Source organism: Heterodontus francisci, chromosome 25 (assembly GCF_036365525.1).
Source record: "Heterodontus francisci isolate sHetFra1 chromosome 25, sHetFra1.hap1, whole genome shotgun sequence".
In the NCBI taxonomy this organism is placed as follows: Eukaryota; Metazoa; Chordata; class Chondrichthyes; order Heterodontiformes; family Heterodontidae; genus Heterodontus; species Heterodontus francisci.
Genome location: NC_090395.1, coordinates 48,065,980 through 48,091,261, shown reverse-complemented (window position 1 = coordinate 48,091,261; position 25,282 = coordinate 48,065,980). Strand labels below are relative to the sequence as shown.

Sequence of the window (25,282 nt, the reverse complement as noted above, 5' to 3'; positions counted from 1 at the left end):
TGCCCTCTGTAATGTTCTAACCAGTTCCGTCTTTCTTCCCATCTCCTTCCCTGCTTTCAAAACCGTTCTCAAAATGCTCCTCTTTGACCATACCATTCATTTCCAATTCCTTCTATGCCCCCCCTCCTTTCCACATGTTTAGTGTCCTTTGTGTCCCGTTCCTCTGACATTTTTTGCATTTATGGAGCATTACAGAAACACCATTGTTATTGTCTTAGCAGAATCATTCATGATATAAATACATTGGTCTGAATTTTTCAGCTTACCTGGAAGTACTGCTGCCAGGGACAAAAGTGGGAGGCACCCCCACTTTGGCAGGCGGTGGGACTTAGGGCGGTGCATTGCAAATGGCAACCAGTTAACAGGCCACCGCTGGGGCTGCCATCCAATTGAGGATGGCAGCCCATCCCCAAGAGCTGCCGGCCCAATCAGAAGGCCAGCAGCTCAGCAGTGGCACTGCTAGCAGTGGTCAGGGCTGAGGCTGCTGCTTCACGATGAGGGCGCCTCAATGTCGGGGTGCACTCGAAGAGTGGTGACTTAGATTGGGGAAAGGTAGGGCCAGGCAGGCACACCATGGCATTCAGGGAGGAGGTCATTGTGCACCAGCATGTCATTGCTGCGGGGGCGCCAGAGAGGGTCGCCCATCAAGGAGGGAGGCCCCAGAACCCACTGGAAGGCCGCCAGGGTTGGAAATGGGCTGGGAAAATTCAGCCCATTGAAACAATTTCCAGAAGCTTTAAGAGCTCTACCAAAATAAAACTTTAAATTTATTCCATAGTCATGTTGTCCTACATTGATACAAATGTTTGAAACTTAGGGATTCATAATTTAAATTCACAAATGGGAAGCTCTGTCGCAAGATGTTGAATTCTAAACCGCATTTATAAAATAATCATAAAGCTTTCTGTCTGCATTTCCTCACAGCCACCTCTGAGAAATAGTTTAAAGCATAAAATATTGCATTTATCTCATACTTTATAAAACTTTGGGTCTTGTGCTCTGATGGATGAAAAGTTTACCTGTCAGGTTCCATATTTATATATGCTGTCCAAACAACGTATTTATCATTTTACACTGCTTCCTACAAATGCAAGTGTAAGATCTACCGATAGACAACATAGAAAACTAATTATTTACCTTCTTTAACTTTTTCATAGTGCTCCCTCGAATGGCAGCCAGAAGCTGATCTCTTGAATTTTGTTCTTGAGCTGGTGGTCTATCTTCCAACTTTCGTTCAGATACAGGTGTCAAGGAATTTCTTAGCTTCTTGGTCTCTTCGTTTTCTTCTCCAATCCTCTTACTTTGTAATTTATGGTTCTGTGTCACGGAGTTGGCTTTTTCAGGTAGGGCTGGGGGAGGAGGAGGGGGAGGTGGTGCATGAGCTGCAGCCTTCTTTGGGCTTGGTTTAGGGGATGACCATGGTGAACTTTTCGGAGAAGATTGTGGAGAAGCTTTTGGCGATTTTTGCAAGCCAGGTGTCTTTGGAACTTCAAGCCCTTGCTTTTTGTCCCCTGCTTGCCCCTGTCTTTGCTCCTGTAAGCGTTTTTGTCTCTGTTTATCCATGTTCCTACTTAGCAAGTTTGTCACAGTCATACGTGGCCCAGCCAACTCAAAATGGTAGCCGAGCTTAAGAAGAGTGGTATTTTCCTTTAAAAGTTTGGCAATATCCATCTCAACTTGTCCTCCAAATATGTGGCGTTGATTGTGGAATCTGAACTCTGTCAGGACATTATTCTGCTGCAGAGCTCTCATGATAGCAATGACACCTTTGCCAGAGATATAGTTGGATTCTAGGTTGAGATTTGTTATGCTTTTGTTTATCCTTAACACACCAGCAACAGCAAATGCAACATGGTCATCAGCGTGAGTATTGGCAAAGCTAAAGGTCTTCACTACAGTATTTTCTTTCAATGCATCAGCAAAACGTATTAAGATATCATTGGTTATTCTCTCTGCATTATTTAAGTTCACTTCAGTTACTTCAGGATTGTTGTTCCTTACTTTTTCTATCAGCTCATCATAAATGGTCGAAGTTGTTCCTTGTGTTTCTATGGCTTTTGGTTGTTTTTTGTCCTCCAGATTTTGCGTGCTGGATGAATCTTTACATTGTGTTGAACAGCATTTACTAGAGTTTGTCACAGAAGTGCTGGAGCAGTTTTCAATGTTCTTAATGTCTTTTGCCTCACTCTTTGTTTTGGTATATTTTTTCTCTTTGACGATATCCTTTGGTGTTTCTTCTTTGGGTTTAGTGAGTTTTTCTTCCTTTCCCTTTCCTTTCACCTCCCTGCTCTTCTCTTTCTCCTCCTTATCTTTTGCTTTCACCTCTTTGCTCTTCAGCCTTTCCTCTTTTTCTTTGCCCTTTATGTCTTTGATCTTTGCACTTCCCTCATCTTTTTCTTTTCTTTCATTTTTTCCTTTTGTTTTAGCAGTTTCCTCACTTCTTTTCATATTTTCATTGCCCAGTTCCTTAACTGCTTTATTTTCAGATTCTTTAGATGTAGATTGTTTACAGAATTCGTCTGGGGGTTGTCCTTCCTAAAGGAAAGAAAATGTATATGTGAATAATTATGAAATGAATAAATATTGCTATTACACCTCTTCTGTTTACCAATAATTTCTACACTTTAAAATGACAAAATAGTAATTGAAGAAATTTAGATTTTCTTAAAACAATAAAAATGATATTCTGGCCTCAAATTTGACCTGGATCAGTACTGAGCAGGTGAGTTTTCAGCAGAGTATAAAACTCATCCCAATAGCCAAAAATAGATCTGGGTTATTTTAATTCCTGAGCCTTAGTATAATCTCAACATTGAGTTTCCAACTGAATTGTTTGACCTGACCAACAGCAATTTATGGTGGGTCTGCTGGATGCCTAATTAAAGTGGGAATGTACCTCTTAAAGAGATGTTTCATTCTCTTTGGATTCTTTCATTTTTGTGGTGCTGGAGGAAGAATCATTGATGAAATGAGTCACAGGTAAGCTCCATGGTTTTCAAACCCTCCCTGGAGGTACTTAGGGAAGAGGTGAGGGCAAGGAGGCATCTATTTCTCAGGAGTTCCAGGAGCATTACCAAATACTCTGTCCAACATGGATGGTAAGTGATTCCATAGATTGTCAGCTGCAACTGTGTCACCTTCAAGACTTGGACACAGTACAGGAATTGCTTCAATGACCTTGCTAGAGTAGCAAGGCTGAGTAATACTCTTCATTTACCCCTAGCTCCAGCGAAGACATGGCAGAAAATCTTTCAACCCCTAACCCTTTCCAGCTCTCTCAAGAATTCCCTTCCCTCCATCACTTCCTTCACCACCAAGCACAAAGCCACACTACACCACCTCTCATTCTCATCACAAACACACACTCACCTCTTTCTTGTTCTCTTCGCACCGTCTTCTAGAACTATTCTCCTCACTTGCTAGGTTTTGCACAATCACCATGATTTCTTTCAAGATTCCTTTCTCACTTCATTCTCCACACACTTGCTTCCCATGCAATTGCTTCTCATCCTGCTTGCATCTTCTCCCTCTCAGCTTATACCCCACCAGCACAAGCCACACACATCTGCATCCTCTTTTCTGCAGCCATTCACAAACTCTCGCCCACTATTTCTGCAGGACAAAACAGTACACAACAATCATGAGAGAACCAAAACCAAACTTAATGCAGTTGTGCACTCCAGACTGCGAGATGCGGTTGATGCTTCCTGTTAAAATCACATTGAGATACCAATTACGTAGTATTACGTAATTAAATACCAATTTAAATAGAGTCATCAGGTTAAAATCAGGACTGGTTGGAACGAGGCGATATACTGATTTCCCCAATTTTAACCACTTACCCAGCCTATTCCTGCTGGGCAGATAAGGTTAAAATCATTGCCTGAGTCACACCACTATATTTAACAGGGAGTTGATGGGCTGGCACCTACCATAATTTGCATTTATATTGCACATTTAATGTAGCAGAAGGTTGCAATTATTAATAATAGTGGATTTTTGTTCTGTGGTCCAAGGAAGCCTGATTTAAATCAACAAAGTAATTCATGACAACGCTACGTCATTGGTCACGTCATCAGGATGCGCCGCGGTGCGCACATGCGCAGACGGCCTCATGCCCCCTGCGCATGCGCTGCGGTCCGATTTACCAGGACCGCTTTGCGCATGCGCAGATGACGTCATCGCGTTATTTCGTCTTCCTCGCCGACGCGCCAATTTGGCCTCTGCGCATGCGTCAAAGCTTCGGCGCGACTTTTTGAAAGTGGAAGGAGGAGGGGTTTCGTCAGGCATTTTCTCGTATCTTATCTGAATTATTTATTCGTTTTGGAGACTTGCTTCATTTTTATTTGACACAGGAGATTGTTCCAAGGTAAGCTGCTCTGCCTTTGTAAGTTGCTCTGAAAACATTTCTATTGTCTGGGCCACCGCATGTTCTCCAGCCCCTGTTGTAAGTTGCTCTGAAAACATTTCCATTGTCTGGGGCACTGCATGTTCTCCAGTCCCTGTTGTGAGTTGCTCTGAAAACATTTCCATTGTCTGGGGCACTGCATGTTCTCCAGCCCCTGTTGTGAGTTGCTCTGAAAACATTTCCATTGTCTGGGGCACTGCATGTTCTCCAGTCCCTGTTGTGAGTTGCTCTGAAAACATTTCCATTGTCTGGGCCACCGCATGTTCTCCAGTCCCTGTTGTGAGTTGCTCTGAAAACATTTCCATTGTCTGGGCCACCGCATGTTCTCCAGTCCCTGTTGTAAGTTGCTCTGAAAACATTTCCATTGTCTGGGGCACTGCATGTTCTCCAGCCCCTGTTGTGAGTTGCTCTGAAAACATTTCCATTGTCTGGGCCACCGCATGTTCGCCAGTCCCTGTTGTGAGTTGCTCTGAAAACATTTCCATTGTCTGGGCCACCGCATGTTCTCCAGTCCCTGTTGTGAGTTGCTCTGAAAACATTTCCATTGTCTGGGGCACTGCATGTTCTCCAGTCCCTGTTGTGAGTTGCTCTGAAAACATTTCCATTGTCTGGGGCACCGCATGTAGCAGGATGAAGGCACAGTGACTGTGATTTCAGGCGCCAAACAGTACACACTGCAGATACATGATGGCCAGGCTACCTGCAGCTGCATCTTCTCCATTCAGACTTTGTTGCCCTGCAAATATGCTGTTGTTGTGCAGAGGCATCTGGGTCTGCCTTTGGACAGGCTCGCCCCCAATTGTCGCTGGCGTGCATCTCAGACACCAACGACGACAGGCATGGCTGCTGCCATTGTGATTACAGAGGAACAGCCAAGGCCCCTCAGCCACAATGAAAAATACCGCTTGCTTTCAGATCAATTGTACCAGCTACAACAGGCCGTTCTGCAGAGTGGAACGGCAGCATTCATGAGGAGACTGGACTGGCTGCGGCAACAGACTCTCCGCTGGCAGCAAGGACTGGCTGATGAGATGGAGCCATTTACTATGCCCAACAATTGCCCGGAAGCACCTTCGGATGGAGTTGGCCGCGCGCTGGACATCAGTCACGTGTCACAAACCCTGGATCCTGAGCGTCTCACCCCCTGGCCTAATGATCTGATGGACCATAAGTATGCCTGCCTGTTCAAATCTCCACTTCCCCTACCTGCGGTACCCTCTCCTTGCTGCTCAGTTACACAGTCACCTGCTCCTACACCCATCAGGGCAGTGCACATGGACACACAGTTACCTGCTCCTACACCCATCAGGGCAGTGCTCATGGACACACAGTTACCTGCTCCTACACCCATCAGGGCAGTGCTCAAGGACACACAGTTACCTGCTCCAACACCCATCAGGGCAGTGCTCATGGACACACAGTTACCTGCTCCTACACCCATCAGGGCAGTGCTCATGGACACACAGACACCTGTTTCCCCATCCGACGTTGAAACAACCATGCAGAGCCTTGTGAGACTCCGCAATTGCCAGTTGCTGCCTGTCAAGCAGAGAGGGCGTCCAAAGGGGTCAAGCACTTGGGGAACATTCAGCAAGAAGAGACTGAGCACTAAAAGAAACAAGCATGCAGTGTCCAGTGGTAGCAGAAATGTGAATGCTCTTGCTGTGAACACAACTGGTGATAGTAGTAGGCAGGATTAAATGGGAATGGATGGAAAGACGCACGAGTAACATAACCACTGGCAGGGAACTGCTGGGCTAAATGGCCAGCTTTATGTTCATATCCCAAAAGAAATGTGCTTCTTTTCCAGCACCCTCACATCATTCATGTTTTCCCTGAGAGCAGCATTGAACCATCACGAGATAGGGGCAGTTACATCATCCTGCCTCCGACAGCTGAGGTGGGTACTAAGTGATTCATTGGCGGTGTTATCAGTACATGCCTTTACCGCAGAACACAAAGCATGCTCAACAGTAATTTCATTGGAGGGAGGGAAGCTCTGACACTGATGTTCTTTCCTTATTTCCTTTCATGTAAAACGTGCCCTTGAGAAAACAATCCTTGACACTTCAGGACGGCATTCAAGCAAAGTGGCAGTGCAGGAGATGACGCAAGGATGTGCTGATTCCTGCATCTGAGGTGGGTAATAAGTGCTTCATTGGCGACGTTATCAATTGGTGCCTTCACTGCAGAACTTAAAAAGGTGTGCACAACAGTAATTTCAGTGGATGGAGGGAGGCTAGCTCTGACTCTGAATTGCTTTATTTCTTTTCATGTAAAACATGCCGTCGAGAAAGCAATCCTTGAGACTTAAGGTCAGCATTCAAGCAACGAAGACAACTAGATCATGCTGCGGAGCTCATCACGATGTGGAAAGGAACATTGCATTTATGGATGAATTGGGAATGCACATTGGGATGCGCTTGGGGAACATTCACCAAGAATAGACTGAGCTCAGACTCTTGTGACTTTGCCTTCTTCACATGGACAATACAGTAATGGAATAGAGAGCCAAGCGTTTATTCACCACAAGGCTCTCCAGGAACAATCTCTTTAGCTGTGCATAGCAGAGACTCGGCCTGTCTGTCTAACGGGAATGCTGGACACAACACTCATGTATCCATGCACAGCAGTTCCTTGGATACTTAATGAACTTAATAAAACTTTTCAATAATTAAACCCAGAATTGTTGAGGTTTTGTTTTGCATGCTATTTCCCCGACTTTGCAACTGCACTTCAGATATTCAACTATGGTGGGGGGGTAGAGGGAGGGGTGGGTGAAGAGGGGGAGGGGTGGGGAGTGCAGGGAGGGGTGGGGAGAGGGAGCATGCAAAATGCAGGGACCAGACAGTTGCAATGCCTGAAGTACTGAGGAGAAGTAGAGAAAGCAACTGGGTAGGGGAGAAAGCAACTGGATTGGGCATCCGCAGCTGGAGGGAACGGCTGAATGGAGAGGGCCGGAAGCGAGAGGCCGTAGAGAGCCACGGGGAGCGAGCGTGCGAAGACCTTGGTGTCACTGGGTCCAGTAAGTCTTTTGCTGTTGTGCTTATGGCGCATGCACAGAAAAAGGCACTCCTCTTCCGTTCCGCTGCTCCCCCCCCCACTCTCTGCCCTTCCTCCCTCTCCCCCCAGCTCTCTCCCTCCCCACTCTCTCCCCTTCCTCCCTCTCCTCCGAGCTCTCCCCCTCCCCCCTTCCTTACCCCTCCCTCTCCCTCTTTCTCCCCCTCCCCCTTCCTTACCTCTCCCTCTTTCTCCCCCCTCCCCTCCCTCTTTCTCTCCCCCCTCCCCTCCCTCTTTCTCTCCCCCGCTCCCCTCCCTCTTTCTCTCCCCCGCTCCCCTCCCTCTTTCTCCCCCTTCCTTACCTCTCCCTCTTTCTCCCCCTTCCTTACCTCTCCCTCTTTCTCCCCCCCCCCCCCCCCCCCCGGCACCGTTACCGCTGATCTCCCCGGCCCCCGCGCTGCTCTCCCCGGCCCCCGCGCTGATCTCCCCGGCCCCCGCGCTGCTCTCCCCGGCCCCCACGCTGATCTCCCCGGCCCGCTCCACTCTCTCACTCCGGCCATTGTATTCTGCCACGTGTTTGTTAGGTTTCATCTCTGTGATTTTTTGAGCAGCGCCATCTTTAGTCCTGGCAGCTGCTTCAGTCGCAGGCTGTGACATTTTTGTGGCACATGCTGTATCTGCGCATGTGCCAAAACAGCGCCACCTACCGATCGTGTTGTCAACAATTGCTGCCTTAAATCAATGCTTGTTCAAATATCATCTTGGCTCAGTCAGTATTTCAGGGCGGAATTTTCCCAATTTAGTCCCTGGCTAAACCATGGGACCATTTGTAGGATGCGAACCTGAATGATGAAGGAGCGGGCTTTGCTGAGGTTCTTTAACTGTGCCATGGCACTTGCAACCTGCCTCCAGGTTCCCCGGCCAATCAGGAAAGGTGGGTGGGATGACGCGCTGGATCTGTCAAAAGAAGGACTTCTAATTAAAGGGACACCAGCATGGGTTACAATGGCTCACCAGCACTTGGATTTTTGAGGCTGCAGCAACCACAGGACTGCCACCATGATGGGACTCGATGATATGTGTCGGGTTCGGGTTGGGTTGGGTCGCTCTTCCTGGTCCGGCATTCGGGCTCGGGTCGGGTCGGACACACTCTATCACCACTTCCCGTACGTGGCTCCAATCTTAATGTACATTTTAAACAACCTTTCAATTCCAGTTGCAGGTATCTGCACAAGCTTAAAAAGTGAAAAATGGAAGCTAGGTTAACTGAACATTCCAGTGGTTGGGTCCGGTCGGATCAGGCGCGGGAAAAAAATGAAAGGACTCGGGCCGGGTCGGGCTCGGGTCGGATGTGGTTCTGTCGGACTCGGGTCGGGTTTCATTTGCAGACCCGACCCGGCCTTTAAGGGTCGGGATACAGAAATAGTTGCTGAAAAATTCAGCCCATGGTATCAGAGGACAGAGTTAGGAGAAATGTTTGGGGGAATCTGTGCTTTTCAACTTTGAAAAGAGACAACTTAAAAGGACACCTCAGAATTATATAGGATAATGAAAGGTATTGAGAAGGTCCATCTGGAATGCTTCAAATTAAACTGTGATGGTAGGACAAAGGGGTAAGGCTCAAACTAATTAAAGACAAATTTAAGACTGACTTCTGGAAGTTCTTCACATAAAATGTAATCAATGAATGGAATGGCTCTTAGATTATGGTAGTGGAAGCAAAAACTCTGGATTTGTAAAAGATGCAACTGGATATTTAAATTATTATTTGCTCTTAAAATATGGGCGACATAGACAAAGCTGGATTTATTTCGTGTCCCCAGTTGCCCTGTGAAGGTAGTGGTGGATCTTCGACTTGAACAACTCCAGTACTGTTCCAGAGGTCTTTGGGGATAGATGAGTTATACGGGGCTGAATGGTCTTCTTCAGCGGTACATATCTTGTGAATCAAGAGAAGAGAAGGCTACATTGTGTGTGTCTGTTATGGCTGTGGGTTCAACTCCCGCTCTAGAGCTTAAGCACAACAATCAAGCCTGCCATTACAGTGCAGCACTGAGGGAGTTCTGTACTGTCAGAGGTGTCATCTTTTGGATGAGACATTAAACCGAGGCCCTATCTGCCCTCTCAGGAGGATGCAAAATATTTCATGGAACTATTTCGAAGAAAAGCAGGGGAGTTATCCCTGGTGTACTGGCGGTCATGTGTCACCTTTGGCATGTTTCCGGCAGTTCCTGCAGCCATACTGGTGCCAAACGTCGTGTCCTGCACTCCTTTGGACCCCACCAGAAAGGCCGAGAGGGGGGTTTTGACGACTGGGCAACTCTCAACCTCCATAAATTTGCCCAGGCATGCGCCATGGAGAGGTCACTCCATAGTTGCCTCACAGCGACTGAAACAACACGGAAGGCAGCAGTTACGGGTTATAAGTCCAGATAAATTGGCGTAGAAACTGGGCGCCACGGGTTGCCTTTGTCGGTGGGAGAGGTCATTGCACCTCACTGGACAGCTACCGCCCGCCTCAAACCGGGCAGCCCCCGGTCAATAAGGTTCTGTCCCGCCACAGTCTGCCTGCTTCAATGGGTGCTTGGAGCTCAGGGTCATTGCCCGAAAGGTGGACTGATACACCGCACCAAACAACATGAAAAAAGGAAAGAAGGTACCAGCCCTTCGCTTTGCAAGCTGGAACGTCAGAACTATGTGTCCTGGCCTGTCGGAAGACCTTACACAAATCAACGATTCTCGGAAGACCGCCATCATTAACAACGAGCTCAGTAGATTCAATGTGGACATTGCAGCACTTCAGGAGACTCGCCTCCCCGCGAGTGGCTCTCTAGCAGAGCAAGACTACACCTTCTTCTGGCAGGGCAGGGATCCTGAAGAACCAAGACAGCATGGAGTGGGCTTCGCCATCAGAAACTCCTTGCTCAGCATGATAGAGCCTCCCTCAAATGGCTCGGAACGCATACTGTCCATCCGACTGCTCACCACCTCTGGTCCAGTACACCTACTCAGCATCTATGCTCCAACACTCTGCTCCGCACCTGAAGCTAAAGACCAGTTCTATGAACAACTCCATAACATCATTAGCAGCATCCCCAACACCGAACACCTATTCCTGCTGGGGGACTTTAATGCCAGGGTTGGGGCCGACCATGACTCATGGCCCTCCTGCCTTGGGCGCTATGGCGTTGGAAGGATGAATGAGAACGGGCAGAGACTGCTTGAGTTGTGTACCTATCATAACCTCTGCATCACCAACTCGTTCTTTCACACTAAACCCTGTCACCAGGTTTCATGGAGGCACCCAAGATCACGTCGTTGGCACCAGCTAGACCTCATTGTCACAAGGCGAGCCGCCTTAAACAGTGTTCAAATCACACGCAGCTTCCACAGTGCGGACTGCGACACCGACCACTCCCTGGTGTGCAGCAAGGTTAGACTCAGACCAAAGAAGTTGCATCATTCCAAGCAGAAGGGCCACCCGCGCATCAACACGAGCAGAATTTCTCACCCACAGCTGTTACAAAAATTTCTAAATTCACTTGTAACAGCCCTTCAAAACACTCCCACAGGGGATGCTGAGACCAAGTGGGCCCACATCAGAGACGCCATCTATGAATCAGCTTTGACCACCTACGGCAAAAGTGCGAAGAGAAATGCAGACTGGTTTCAATCTCATAATGAAGAGCTGGAACCTGTCATAGCCGCTAAGCGCATTGCACTTTTGAACTACAAGAAAGCCCCCAGCGATTTAACATCCGCAGCACTTAAAGCAGCCAGAAGTACTGCACAAAGAACAGCTAGGCGTTGCGCAAACGACTACTGGCAACACCTATGCAGTCATATTCAGCTGGCCTCAGACACCGGAAACATCAGAGGAATGTATGATGGCATGAAGAGAGCTCTTGGGCCAACCATCAAGAAGATCACCCCCCTCAAATCTAAATCGGGGGACATAATCACTGACCAACGCAAACAGATGGACCGCTGGGTTGAGCACTACCTAGAACTGTACTCCAGGGAGAATGCTGTCACTGAGACTGCCCTCAATGCAGCCCAGCCTCTACCAGTCATGGATGAGCTGGACATACAGCCAACCAAATCGGAACTCAGTGATGCCATTGATTCCCTAGCCAGCGGAAAAGCCCCTGGGAAGGACAGCATTACCCCTGAAATAATCAAGAGTGCCAAGCCTGCTATACTCTCAGCACTACATGAACTGCTATGCCTGTGCTGGGACGAGGGAGCAGTACCCCAGGACATGCGCGATGCCAACATCATCACCCTCTATTAAAAACAAAGGTGACCGCGGTGACTGCAACAACTACCGTGGAATCTCCCTGCTCAGCATAGTGGGGAAAGTCTTTGCTCGAGTCGCTCTGAACAGGCTCCAGAAGCTGGCCGAGCGCGTCTACCCTGAGGCACAGTGTGGCTTTCGTGCAGAGAGATCGACTATTGACATGCTGTTCTCCCTTCGTCAGATACAGGAGAAATGCCGTGAACAACAGATGCCCCTCTACATTGCTTTCATTGATCTCACCAAAGCCTTTGACCTCGTCAGCAGACGTGGTCTCTTCAGACTACTAGAAAAGATCGGATGTCCACCAAAGCTACTAAGTATCATCACCTCAGTCCATGACAATATGAAAGGCACAATTCAACATGGTGGCTCCTCATCAGAGCCCTTTCCTATCCTGAGTGGTGTGAAACAGGGCTGTGTTCTCGCCCCCACACTTTTTGGGATTTTCTTCTCCCTGCTGCTTTCACATGCGTTCAAATCCTCTGAAGAAGGAATTTTCCTCCACACAAGATCAGGGGGCAGGTTGTTCAACCTTGCCCGTCTAAGAGCGAAGTCCAAAGTACGGAAAGTCCTCATCAGAGAACTCCTCTTTGCTGACGATGCTGCTTTAACATCTCACACTGAAGAATGCCTGCAGAGTCTCATCGACAGGTTTGCGTCTGCCTGCAATGAATTTGGCCTAACCATCAGCCTCAAGAAAACGAACATCATGGGGCAGGATGTCAGAAATGCTCCATCCATCAATATTGGCGACCACGCTCTGGAAGTGGTTCAAGAGTTCACCTACCTAGGCTCAACTATCACCAGTAACCTGTCTCTAGATGCAGAAATCAACAAGCGCATGGGTAAGGCTTCCACTGCTATGTCCAGACTGGCCAAGAGAGTGTGGGAAAATGGCGCACTGACACGGAACACAAAAGTCCGAGTGTATCAGGCCTGTGTCCTCAGTACCTTGCTCTACGGCAGCGAGGCCTGGACAACGTATGCCAGCCAAGAGCGACGTCTCAATTCATTCCATCTTCGCTGCCTTCGGAGAATACTTGGCATCAGGTGGCAGGACTATATCTCCAACACAGAAGTCCTTGAAGCGGCCAACACCCCCAGCTTATACACACTACTGAGTCAGCGGCGCTTGAGATGGCTTGGCCATGTGAGCCGCATGGAAGATGGCAGGATCCCCAAAGACACATTGTACAGCGAGCTCGCCACTGGTATCAGACCCACCGGCCGTCCATGTCTCCGTTATAAAGACGTCTGCAAACGCGACATGAAATCGTGTGACATTGATCACAAGTCGTGGGAGTCAGTTGCCAGCATTCGCCAGAGCTGGCGGGCAGCCATAAAGACAGGGCTAAATTGTGGCGAGTCGAAGAGACTTAGTAGTTGGCAGGAAAAAAGACAGAGGCGCAAGGGGAGAGCCAACTGTGCAACAGCCCCAACAAACAAATTTCTCTGCAGCACCTGTGGAAGAGCCTGTCACTCCAGAATTGGCCTTTATAGCCACTCCAGGCGCTGCTTCACAAACCACTGACCACCTCCAGGCGCGTATCCATTGTCTCTCGAGATAAGGAGGCCCAAAAGAAAGAAAGAACTGGCCAATATTTATCCCTCAATCAACACCACAAATAAACAGATTATCTGGTTATTATCACATTGCTGTTTGTGAGAGCTTGCTGTGCGCAAATTGGCTGTCATGTTTCCTACATTGCAACAGTGACTACGCTTCAAAAGTACTTCATTAGCTGTCAAGTATTTGGAGATGTCTGGTGGTCATGAAAGGTGCTATATGAGTGCAAGTCTTTCTTTCTTTGCATGTATCAAAAATAAAAATCAGGTGACACTTTCTGCCAACTCGAACCCTATCACCGTGATTACTTCCTTTCTCTGGTACCTTCATGCTGCCAGCCCTTGAGAAGGGGAAATCTGCAACCTGACAGAGGTAAAAAAAAACCTTCAAAATTCTGTCAGAGGCCACAGAAAATAATATTTTTGAGCCACTGTAAGAAAAGCCATCACATGTATATTTTATGCTTGCAAGACTACTTTAATAGAATTTTTCAAACTACCTCCATAGCCTCTGCAATCCAAGCATTTTGTTTGATATAACTTTTTCTAAAAGAAATCCTAAAAAAAAGTTATAAATGGAACATTTCTCTATCTACAATATATTAAAAGTCTTGTATATAACAAACGCATCCTATAATTATAGCACTTCCTGTCAGTGTATTTCTTGCTATGCTATTTCCATCACACTATTTCCACCACATTTTTCACCTATACTTAACCTCATCTATGTGTTATATTTACCTTTGATTGAGTCGTCTCAGTTCCCTTCCAAAGGCAGCTGGTCCCGTGGTGCTGTTATTCGCTGTGTAGCCCACTTGAAAGCTGCAGTCCCTAACCCAGTACAAAGTCCTTCTGCCCCTCTCTGTTCCCTCCTGCATCTGTCTCTGATTTACTTTTCTCCACTCCCTATTTGCTTATATTCTTATTACCTTTCACCAGACCTATATCCCTCACTTTGAGTGCCCCTCTATTTCCCACCCATCCTGATCATCCATACCTTCCTCCCAGTTGACAACCAAGGAAATTCCTGTAGCCATATTCCTGGCCACCATGCAGTTATGGGCTTTAAGTTGTTCAAACATTTACAAACTTATAATAAGGTAGTAAAAACACAGTAAACTCTTCTTCTCTTCTTAGGCAGTATCAAGGATGACTTGCTTCCACTCCTCTTCAGTGGGTTTTAAGATGGCAAAACAGTCGGATGTGTGATTTGCAGACTCTACTGTATGTTGGGCACGTGATGTTTGACGAATGGGTGGATGAGTTGCTTGGGAGGCTGTGTGCTCCTTTTGCTGCCTGGACCTGGCCTCCACGGACTCCCATCGAAGTCTCTTGAGGTGTCGGTGCTTTCCAGAATGCTCCTTCTCCATTTCGAGTGGTTACGGGCCAGGGATTCCCATGAATCAGTGGGTATGTTGGATCTCTTCGGGGATGCTTTGAGCACGTTCCTAAAGCATTTCCTTTGTCCTCTTGGGAGTCTCTTGTCACGATGAAGTTGGGAGTAGAACAGTTGTTTCGGGAGCCTGGTGTCAGGCATGTGAACAAAGTTATCAACCCAGCAAAAGCTGGTTTTGGGTGATTAGTGCCTAGTAAAGTAAACACTTTAAATAACATAGAGCTATTTCCCTGTCATGGTTCAGAACACAGCTATAGAACTTTTCTCAGAGACAGCTTCTATAAAAAAACTTTCCTGTTACTGAGTTAGGAGCCATGTTTTACTTATTTAAAGCTCTTAGTGTGCTTATACTGTAATTAGCAACATACAGCACATTGAAAAGCACTCTTGTAAAACTTATTTCTCCTTCAATTCCTCCTCTAGAAATATAACTAGACCTCATTCCGAACTTTGTCATAACCTTCAACTTCACCCCCTCCCCCTAAATGCAGAATCTACTCCAGGATTCAGACTCTCACATCCCTCTACTCAGTAATTCTGAATTGCTCAACCACTTCCCCCATGCTCCTTTATGCTACCAATGGTCCAAAAGGACAGGACACCCTCCCTCTCCCAGTAGTTCCAGAGCCCGTTCACTACTCCCAGAGCTTACTATTGACTTCCATTGCTCTCAGTCTCAAATTACTCCCACACCAAACACCTCACCCACAGTTCCCCCAGGGTACCCCTCCCAGTACCGTCACATCCAGCTGCCCCTTCCCAAAGCTCCAACACGAGTCACCCCATTCCAGGTTTTTACACGTCAGCACCTCCATTTCACCATTTGCACACTCCAAACACACCATTCCTCGTACTCTCAGACCCAAACCTACCTTCCATTACTCCAACCCCCCAGAAGATCTTTCTCAATATTCTCTGATATCCTCCACTCCTCCCCCACTCCAACACATGCTTCATATTAACTTCAGACAACTGGATCCCTTTCCCAACACTAACAAATCACAAGACCTATCATTTCCCTAGTACTGTTGCACACCTCCTAAGCATTTACAACTTGGAATGTTTTCACTATCATCTTCTTTTGTATCCTGCACTTAAAAAAGGTAAGCCATAAAATTGAGTGCATAAAGAAACATTTTACATTAATCAAATCCACAAAAGATGGATGCAATAGAATATTTCAAGCCCTAAGTTCTACTAACACTCCCATAATAGTTTAGAATAAAAATGCATTTTTACTAATTCAATCATCATAAATCCTTGGCCGTACTAATATAATAGTCCAGAATTTGCTACCAAAATAACAGCGTGTATACTGGCATTTGCCATTATTAATGTGTAAATCATCCACCAACTTGTGGCGAGGAAGAGATTACCCCATAAATTATGAATTGCCACAAGTTGCTGGACAAGTTGCTCCACTCCACTGTTATTCTTGTGAAAATAACAGCTCACCCTCAACCTCCCCATGAGTTTCACGATATTACTGCATTTGTGCATTGATTGCCAATTCAACTCATTGTAGAATATTAGGGCTGGTACTTAATAGCATCAGCATCTTTTTAAATTAGGAGATTTAAGCTCCTGCATTGCCAATCAACCTCTCCAGTCTATAAAGGGAACAATTTCATCCGAGGAGCCTTAGTGGTAGTAGACCACTGTTAGAAATTTTAAAAATTGTTTTTTTTCTTACTTTTCCTTTGTGTCTCTTTTTTCTTCCTCAATCAAACCTTTCTTTCCCTCTCTTTATATGTCCTCCTGTACCTAATTTGACGCTGATTCACACACTCTAATTCACCCTACTTCTCTGTTGTTCTTTTGTTTCTTTTTTAATCCTTAAATCTCATTGGCTAAGGAGATAGACTGTTGGTCCCATCATTCACTGAGAGCTGTAGCACCTATCCTTCTACCTTGATAGGTCACTCTATGGTTCAGAAATGAGAATGAAGAGAAATAATGAGAGCACACTCAAATATCTGAATTAAATATTAAGCTGTATGAGATGAGACATACAATGCTGTTATGACCAGGTGAGAAAGAGGCTTAGGGGTTCCCTTTCAGCCTTCACCTGGACTTACTGTAACTGGGTTGTATTTTTTAACACACTGTATTTTGGGCTCCCCCTTGATGAATCCTTGTTCACCGCTTTCCAATTATAAGACAAAGAAATGAGCACAAACAGGCTTTCTTAGGTTTAAAGAAGAAAAGTGACATTTATTAAACTTAAACTTAAACTCTAATCTGGTTAACGCCTACAGATACAAGAAGCGCTCATGCTAGCATGCATACATGATACACCCATGCAGATAGAGACAGAAAAGAGCAGAAGTAAAAATAAAGTGGAGAAGTTTGAGGCAATATCTGAAGAGTTCTTTGAGTTCACTATAGGGTCCTTGCTTGTAGGTAATTCTTGCTTTTCGTTGGGTTCCAGTATTCTTCTTGAACCTTGTTCACTGTAGGAGACTTTTCTCTCTTGGGGTTCATGTGTCTTCAATGGATTCCTAAGCTGGTGAGAAAGAGATGGGAGCAGAAAGGAGGAGAGGAGGTCTGCTTCAGTCCAGGAGCCAAGAGCTTTCTGTCTTCAAACACTGTTTCTCCAATTTAAAACTCTCAGTTCAAAACTCTGCAACAGCCAGTTAGTCATGTGACTAAACTGGTCTGACCACATCCGTTCTGTGTATTGGGAGCAGGGACTGGTTCCTTTGTTCCAACACTGTCTGCTAGTGTGCAAAAATGTCTTTTCGGCTAGGGGCCTGGCAAATCCTTGTAAGAGGCCCTCTTTTCTTCCCAGCAGCAGTTTGAAGTTTAATGTCCACGTGGCGAAATTAATGTGCCTCATTCTTGGCAGGTGGGGCCTTCATAACAAATGCTAAATTCTATTCTACTGTGGACTGTGCAGCACCTACAATAAATGTTCTAAGAGGATTCATAGTAAAACTATGGCGTGTACATCAATAGTCACAGTCTCACACACACACACAGAGCGTTGTACATTTCAAACAGAATACAATGCCCTTCTTAGTCTACTTTTAGTAATAAAGATGCTCTAGCCCAAATATGTTCTAAGTAAATGATCCTACTATCACCCCGGAGTGGCAAACTCCTGTTGATTGTAGATATCCTTCTGATGATGACCCAACCTCCCTTAAATATCCTTCTGACGATGAGTGGGGCTCCCTTAAATATTCATCTGAAATTAGGTCGGGCTCCTTTTAAATATCTAGCTCTGAGCACGGAACAGATATTCTTCCGCAGATGAGTTGAGTTCCCTCTTTGACAAAACAAATATTCTTCTGAAGGTGAGTTGAGTTCCCTCTCTGACTGCCATTCCCCTTCCCACAATTGGTTCCCTTGGCTGCAGCTCTCCTTCCATGCTTGGTCAGGTTCCTTCCTTTGCTGCAGCATCAAGGTTACCTTAACAGCTTCTCTTATATCTTTTTCCTTTCATTGGTGGACAGGATAGTACATCAGCAAGGCCTCATTGACCATATCGATGATAGCCTGAGATCATGATAACCAATAATATATTGCGTTTTTGTTTAAAACTTAAGGTTAAAGCCCACATGACACTGTCCACCTTACTTAAACTTCCTTTCAGTAAATTTCATCATGTAAAGACAGCAGTAACAGTTGATTGGCTGGATAGCTCACTCAAATCTCAATAATTTACCTGCAAATCTTCTGATCAGGATTGTTTATTGAAGAGGCCCATTGAGTTCTGTGTAATCTCATCAAGGCCTCGTCTACCTTTAGCTACAGAGAATGGCAGTGAGCCGATAAAATGCATCCCAGTGCCTTTGTTGCTTCTTGATAGCACTATCTGGTTTTGCTGCTTTGCAACAGTTCAGCAGGTTTTAATTTTAAAACAAGCTTTTCCCCCATCAACACTGGTTCCCAGCTTCCCAATGTATGCTGGTTGAATGTCCATCTTGAAAACTGTGTGAAAAGGGCTACTCTTTCTTACAGAGCCAAGCTGCCATGTTGCCCTCACCATGCTATTATCAGCTCACACTTCCAGCAACTTACGGAACAATTTTTTTTGAGCTGAAAGATTCGGGATAAGGTCTAACTAACGGGCCCTCGCTCCAGCAAATTCTGGGCCGTTATACATTACATAATGTCAATATCTCCTAACTCCCTGTCAGCAATACTACAGGATATCCACTGGGATTTCGAAAAAATAAAAGAACTGAATTACATAATACTCAAACTATACACCATTATGGTGTGACATTAAATCGAAGGCAAATTAATTTATCAGCAATGACCCATATTCTCACTGTAAGTGAGCCATCCTGAAAATCTATTTCTTTTACCTATATAATTATTTTCCTTTTGTAATTAAGGGAACTGATAATTGCTGATTAATACCATTGAGGTAGTAAAGGATTACTGAAAAATGACAGTTAAAGTTATTGATTTAAAAAAAATATTCAAAACAGCAAAATATGTTTGTGCGTGACTGGGAGAACTTTTGCAATTTTTTTTTATTGCCTTCCTTAGGCAACAGCCCAAAACTACAATAATCTGATCCTTATTACATTCATATGAAACACTTTTGTCTGTTATAAAGTTATATTTATTCCCTGCAATTAAATGTACTGATGGAGAACCATGCTGTCTCAGGGTAAGGGTCATGACACAAATCCTGATTGCAGGTGCCTGCAACTGATTTAAAAAAAGGACCACACACAGAACAATTTGCTAAGGAATAGAATATTGTTTAATTTTTCCTTTTTTGGGCAACCACCGGTATCAGGTACTTCTTGTTCAGATGTAGATTAGCTGGATGCAGGATAAAACTCTTGTATTCTGATTCAGCAATGTGTTTCATCCCCAGCCTCCAAATACTTCCAACTGCAGCTGTGTGGTATTTCTATTTCCACAATATTACATCCACCTGACCTCTTTGAGTAAATACGCTAATTCTTTTGTACTTCTTTAATAGATTGACTGAATAAATGGGTAGATTACTGGCAAATATACTTCACTGTCACAAATTGTAAGTGGTAAGAACAGTAGATGCAAATACAGTCTACATGGGAAGTACTGAAGGGGGGATAGACGAACAAAGGAATTCATTCAGGAGTCCAGGTGAATAAGTCATTGAAAGTTAGCTCCCAGATGCAAAAGGACAATGGGGGTAGATATTGGACTTGTGTCCAAAATGGGCACATGTCAGCACAGCGATTGCTTTGAGTGCACATCTGTGAGACCAGAGCCAAGTTAAGCAACTAGCTACAGGCATCAAGCAGGCAGCTTGCCAGTCTGACCTGAAAAATTCCGACTGGCTCTGATGTCGAGTTGACCCAACCATAGGTACTGGAAGGGGGAAGGAGGAAGGAGGAGAAGAAGTGGAGTGGGGCAAGCATGGGCTGACAGTGATCTGCAGTATTTTTGAGGAGCCTCTGCTGCTCCTTCTGGCTCTACACTAATGTAACTTTTAAAAGGTTTTGTGGCCATTTCTTGAATAGTCTCGAGTGGTCCCTCTGAGCTCCAGACCTGGTGAGAGTAGGCACAGCTTTTATAATGCAAGCTCTGCCGATTATACCAAAATGTCGCATCAAGGTCCTACAACAAGCATTAGGATGCCGATCTATATATGTAAGGTGCCTAATGCCTGATTCAGGCAGCCACCCTCTATACCTAAAAAAGCTCTTGCTTCCAATATGGGAACCAAATCACTTGCAGGATAGATTGGAAGTAAGTGTTTGTGACCTGAAATTTGCGGGCCCAGTGATCTTTTTACACCTGAAAGACAGGAGAAGGCAAGTTGAACTTCTCCCCAATCAATCAAAAAACATTAATGGGATGCTTGCTTTTAAAATTTAAGACAAGGGAATAATTGTAGTTAATCAGAGCAGTGGTTGGACTTCCTTTGGACTACTGTATTCAGTTTTGGGCACCCCAATAAGAAAGGTGTACTGGTATTGGCAGAATCCAGCAAGAACTCACTAGGATAGTAATAGGTTATGATAAAAGACTGGGTAAACCTGGTTATATACCTTTAGAATGAAGAGGTTAAGCGATGGTCTGATTGAGATGTTTAGAAGAATTAAGGGAATTAACAAACGAGAGAAATCCTCCTTTTGGTGGGGAAATCTAGAGCAAGGAGTTATCATCTTAATAATAGAACTAAACCCTGTAGAATATATGCACTGTACCAAAACGCCAAAGATGCTGAATCAACCGAAGCATTTAAAAGGGAGAGATATTTACTTGGGAAGTAAATTATTAAGGGATATGGAGACAGGGCAAGGAGTTGGGACTTGCACGATAAAAAGCAGCCATGACTAATAAGATGTTTGAACAGGTTCATTCAGTGGAATGGCCTAATGCTGTTCCTAATCTGACTCATCTAACAAAGAATTAGATGCTGTATGGGAAGAAGGTATAATTGTATTTTAGAATGATACATCAAAATAAGCAATTAGACTTTTTCATCCAAACTTGTCCTGTGATGTATTGTGATTAGAAATATTTAGAGTATCAGTATGGTGTAATTTCTAGTAGTTTTCAGTTATCTATTACCTCTTTTATATTATGGAGCTCGTACTGGAGTAAAACCACTTCAAAGTGAATTTAACAACGCAAACAACTGAGATAGTAATATCCATACATACAATTGAAGGTTTTCTAATGATGTAATGCAATATCAATGGAGTGTTAGTAAAGGCTTAATGTGACACGATAGGGAACTTCTCATACCTCTAGAGTTGCAAACAACAAAGTACTCAATGCAGTTCATTTTTGTGGCCTGAGTGATTGAATTTAAACTGGTGTGGCTGTAAGAATATGAGAAAAGTAAGGGCACCAGAAAAGGTCTTTTAGTGCCTTGTAGCTCATTGTTCCAGTTCCCTAACTCTCCCATCAAAACATTCAACTGTATCATGAACAAACACAATGATTCTGCCTCTACTTCCCAGCCTGGGAGACCATCACAATAGAGCATGGTGACCCGACCTGAACCCGATGGGACCCGCCGACATGTGTCGGGTTTGGGTTGGGTCAGGTCGCTCTTCCGGATCCGGCATTCGAGCTTGGGTAAGATCGGGCCGGGTCGGACACACTCTATCACCACCTCCGGTAAGTGGTTCCAATGTTAATGTACTTTTTGGACTTGAAAGGTTGTTTAGTTACAGTTTTTTTCAGCTTGTGCAGATCAGCAACAAAAGTGAAAAATGGAAGCTAGGTTAACTGATGGTCGGGTTGGGTTGGGAGCGGGAAAAAAATAAAAGGGCTTGGGCCCGATCAGGCTCGGGTCGGATGTGGTTCTATCAGGCTCGGATTGGGTTTCATTCACAGGCCCGAGCTGGCCTTTACATCACAAATATTTATCACTATTTGAATAAAGGAATTCTTGATGATACCTCTTTTAAATTTATGTTTAACTCATTTCTAATTATCTTCTCTGATCTTAACTTCCATGGCTTATGTTGAGTTTACCTTATCTTTTTACCATTTGATATTTAAATATTTATTAGTTCTCTCTAAACATCTTTCTTTCCAGACTCAACACCATGAACTTCTCTAAACTTTCCTCACAATTCAGTCCCTTTTCACTTTATTCTGATTCATATTTCTGTAGCCTTTCCAATGCATGTAATTTCTCAGATCGCAATGAAAAAGCTTGATAAATCTTTTCTCACTTTTTATGTTGGAATCAAGTAATGTGATGATGCAGATCACACCCAAAACCATTACATCACTTGTGAGTAATATTAAAGCAAAAATGAGCCATGTCTCTCTCGAACTTTCTCCTTCCCAACGCAATAAAACATTTTCTGAACACGATTTCATGGAAGTCATTTCTCTTTAACTGATGCTAAGTCAAAAACAATGTGAACAATCAGTAAAGTGACACACACAAAATACAATTAAATGCAATAGTTAGATTGGTATCTATATTTGTATACATTAAATATTCAACTTGTTTTTGCACCATCCTTACTAAGCATTTTGTGAAAGGCTTTATATAATCCCATCTCTTTTAGATGTACTAAAGTTCACACAGAGTGAAACAGACAATGACAGTACTGGTATAAAAATAGATTATTGCCATCTGGGAAGTATTTTCTTCAAACCTAAACGTAGATTGGCACCTATGAAGAAATTAACTGTCAGTAGTAAGCTGCTGAGCAACAACCACTATTGCTCCAAATCCATCAGCACAAACACAGCATCCAATGCACTGTCAGGCAAGTTTACTTATACACTCTAGGGAGATAGAGGTAACAGGGTGCAGAGATTCAAAAATGTTCTAAATTGTGTTTATCATTTCAGCTCATGTTTACCTAAAAATCTGCCATGTTAAACAGCCCAGAACCATAATGCTCTGGCCAGCCAATACAGCACATGTTAGCAAAACAAAACATAACTTCACATCCCAGATTCCAGACTTTGGCCTGAAAAGGAACGGAAAATCATACAGCGAGTCAACTCAAGACGTGGTACATTAAAATGCAGATATGTGGTTCTCCTACCATCAATTCCACTTCTAAGCATATACAGCTAGACCTGAAGTAATCAAAATTATGGATCTATAAATCTCCCATTGGCAGAAAACAATCACTCTCATAAGATCATTTTTTAAAGATAAAATTGAAGCACATTGGAGTGCAAGTATCATGCGATTGATAGAGGCCTGGAAGTATAAGGATCATATCCTTCCCATCGTTCCCTCAATTTGGTATTTGGAGTTCTAAACAGAAGGTAGTCATTAATATTGGGAGTGGTGTTTGGGGTGGTAGGCTGGGGGTGGAGGAGGGGTGTGGAGGGGAAAGTTATTTGGTTCGAATTGTCAATGTGAAGATAGTTTACATTTGCTTTCTGTCCTGATGGAAAATTTCTACTAACACATTTTAAGGAGGTGTGAACAAATATATTTCACAAGTGTTCCAATGACAAGTATGCTGGAGTCTGATTAATCAACCCTGGTTCAATGAAAAGTGCAGGAGGGCATGCCAGGAGCAGCACCAGGCATAACGCAAAATGAGGTGTCAACCTGGTGAAGCTACAACACAGGACTATCTGCATGCCAAACTGCATAAGCAGCATGCAATAGACAGAGCTAAGCGATCCCAGAACCAACAGATCAGATCTAAGCTCTGCAGTCCTGCCACATCCAGTCGTGAATGGTGGTGGACAATTAAACAACTAACTGGAGGAGGTGGCTCCACAAATATCCCCATCCTCAATGATGGAGGAGCCCAACACATCAGTGCGAAAGATAAGGCAGAAGCATTTGCAACAATCTTCAGCCAGAAGTGACGCGTTGACGATCCATCTCGGCCTCCTCCTGAAGTCCCCAGCATCACAGATGCCGACTTCAGCCAATTCGATTCACTCCACGTGATAACAAGAAACGACTGAAGGCACTGGATACTGCAAATATTCCGGCAATAGGACTGAAGACCTATGCTCCAGAAATTGCCGCGCCCCTAGCCAAGCTGTTCCAGGACAGCTATAACACTGGCATCTACCCAGCAATGTGAAAAATTGCCCAGGTATGTCCTGTAGACAAAAAGTAGGACACGTTCAACCCAGCCAATTACTCAGCCATCAGCTTACTCTCAATCATCAGTAAAGTGATGGAAGATGTCATCAACAGTGCCATCAAGCGGCACTTGCTTAGCAATAACCCGCTCAGTGACGCTCAGTTTGGGTTCTGCCAGGGCCACACAGCTCCTGACCTCATTACAGCCTTGGTTCAAACATGGACAAAAGAGCTGAACTCAAGAGGTGAGATGAGAGTGACTGTCCTTGACATCAAGGCAACATTTGATCGAGTGTGGCATCAAGGAGCCCTAGCAAAACTGAGGTCAATGGGAATCAGGGGGAAACCCCTGGTTGGAGTCATACCTAGTGCAAAGGAAGATGGTTGTGGTTGTTGGAGGTCAATCATCTCAGCTCCAGGACATCACTGCAGGAGTTCCTCAGGGTAGTGTTATAGGCCCAACCATCTTCAGCTGCTTCATCAATGACCTTCCTTCAATCATAAGGTCAGAAGTGGGGATGTTCGCTGATTATTGCACAAAGTTCAGCACCATTTGTGACTCCTCAGATACTGAAGCAGTCCGTGTAGAAATGCAGCAAGACTTGGACAATATCCAGGCTTGGGCTGATAAGTGGCAAGTAACATTCGTGCCACACAAGCGCCAGGCAATGACCATCTCCAACAAGAGAGAATCTAACCATCTCCTCTTGACATTCAATGGCATTACCAGTGCTGAATCCCCCACGATCAACATCCTAGGGGCTACCATTGACCAGAAACTGAACTGGAGTAGCCATATAAATACCGTGGCTACAAGAGCAAGTCAGAGGCTAGGAATCCTGCGGCGAGTAACTCACCTCCTGACTCCCCAAAGCCTGTCCATCATCTACAAGGCACAAGTCAGGAGTGTGATGGAATACTCTCCACTTGCCTGGATGGGTGCAGCTCCAACAACACTCAAGAAGTTCAACACCATCCAGGACAAAGCAGCCCACTTGATTGGCACCCCATCTACAAACATTCACTCCCTCCACCACTGACGCACAGTGACAGCAGTGTGTACCATCTATAAGATGCACTGCAGTAACACATCAAAACACCTTAGACAGCACCTTC

General features: G+C 44.9%; 1 protein-coding gene across 1 annotated transcript in view; it reads right to left on the bottom strand.

Moving 5' to 3' along the window:
- LOC137384094 (leiomodin-1-like) overlaps positions 1-25,282 on the bottom strand; it is a 67,015-nt gene that overhangs the window by 24,390 nt on the left and 17,343 nt on the right. The window contains exon 2 of the mRNA XM_068057699.1: positions 1,138-2,535. Coding sequence (XP_067913800.1) covers positions 1,138-2,535 — 1,398 coding nt within the window. The remainder of the gene's footprint in view (positions 1-1,137; positions 2,536-25,282) is intronic.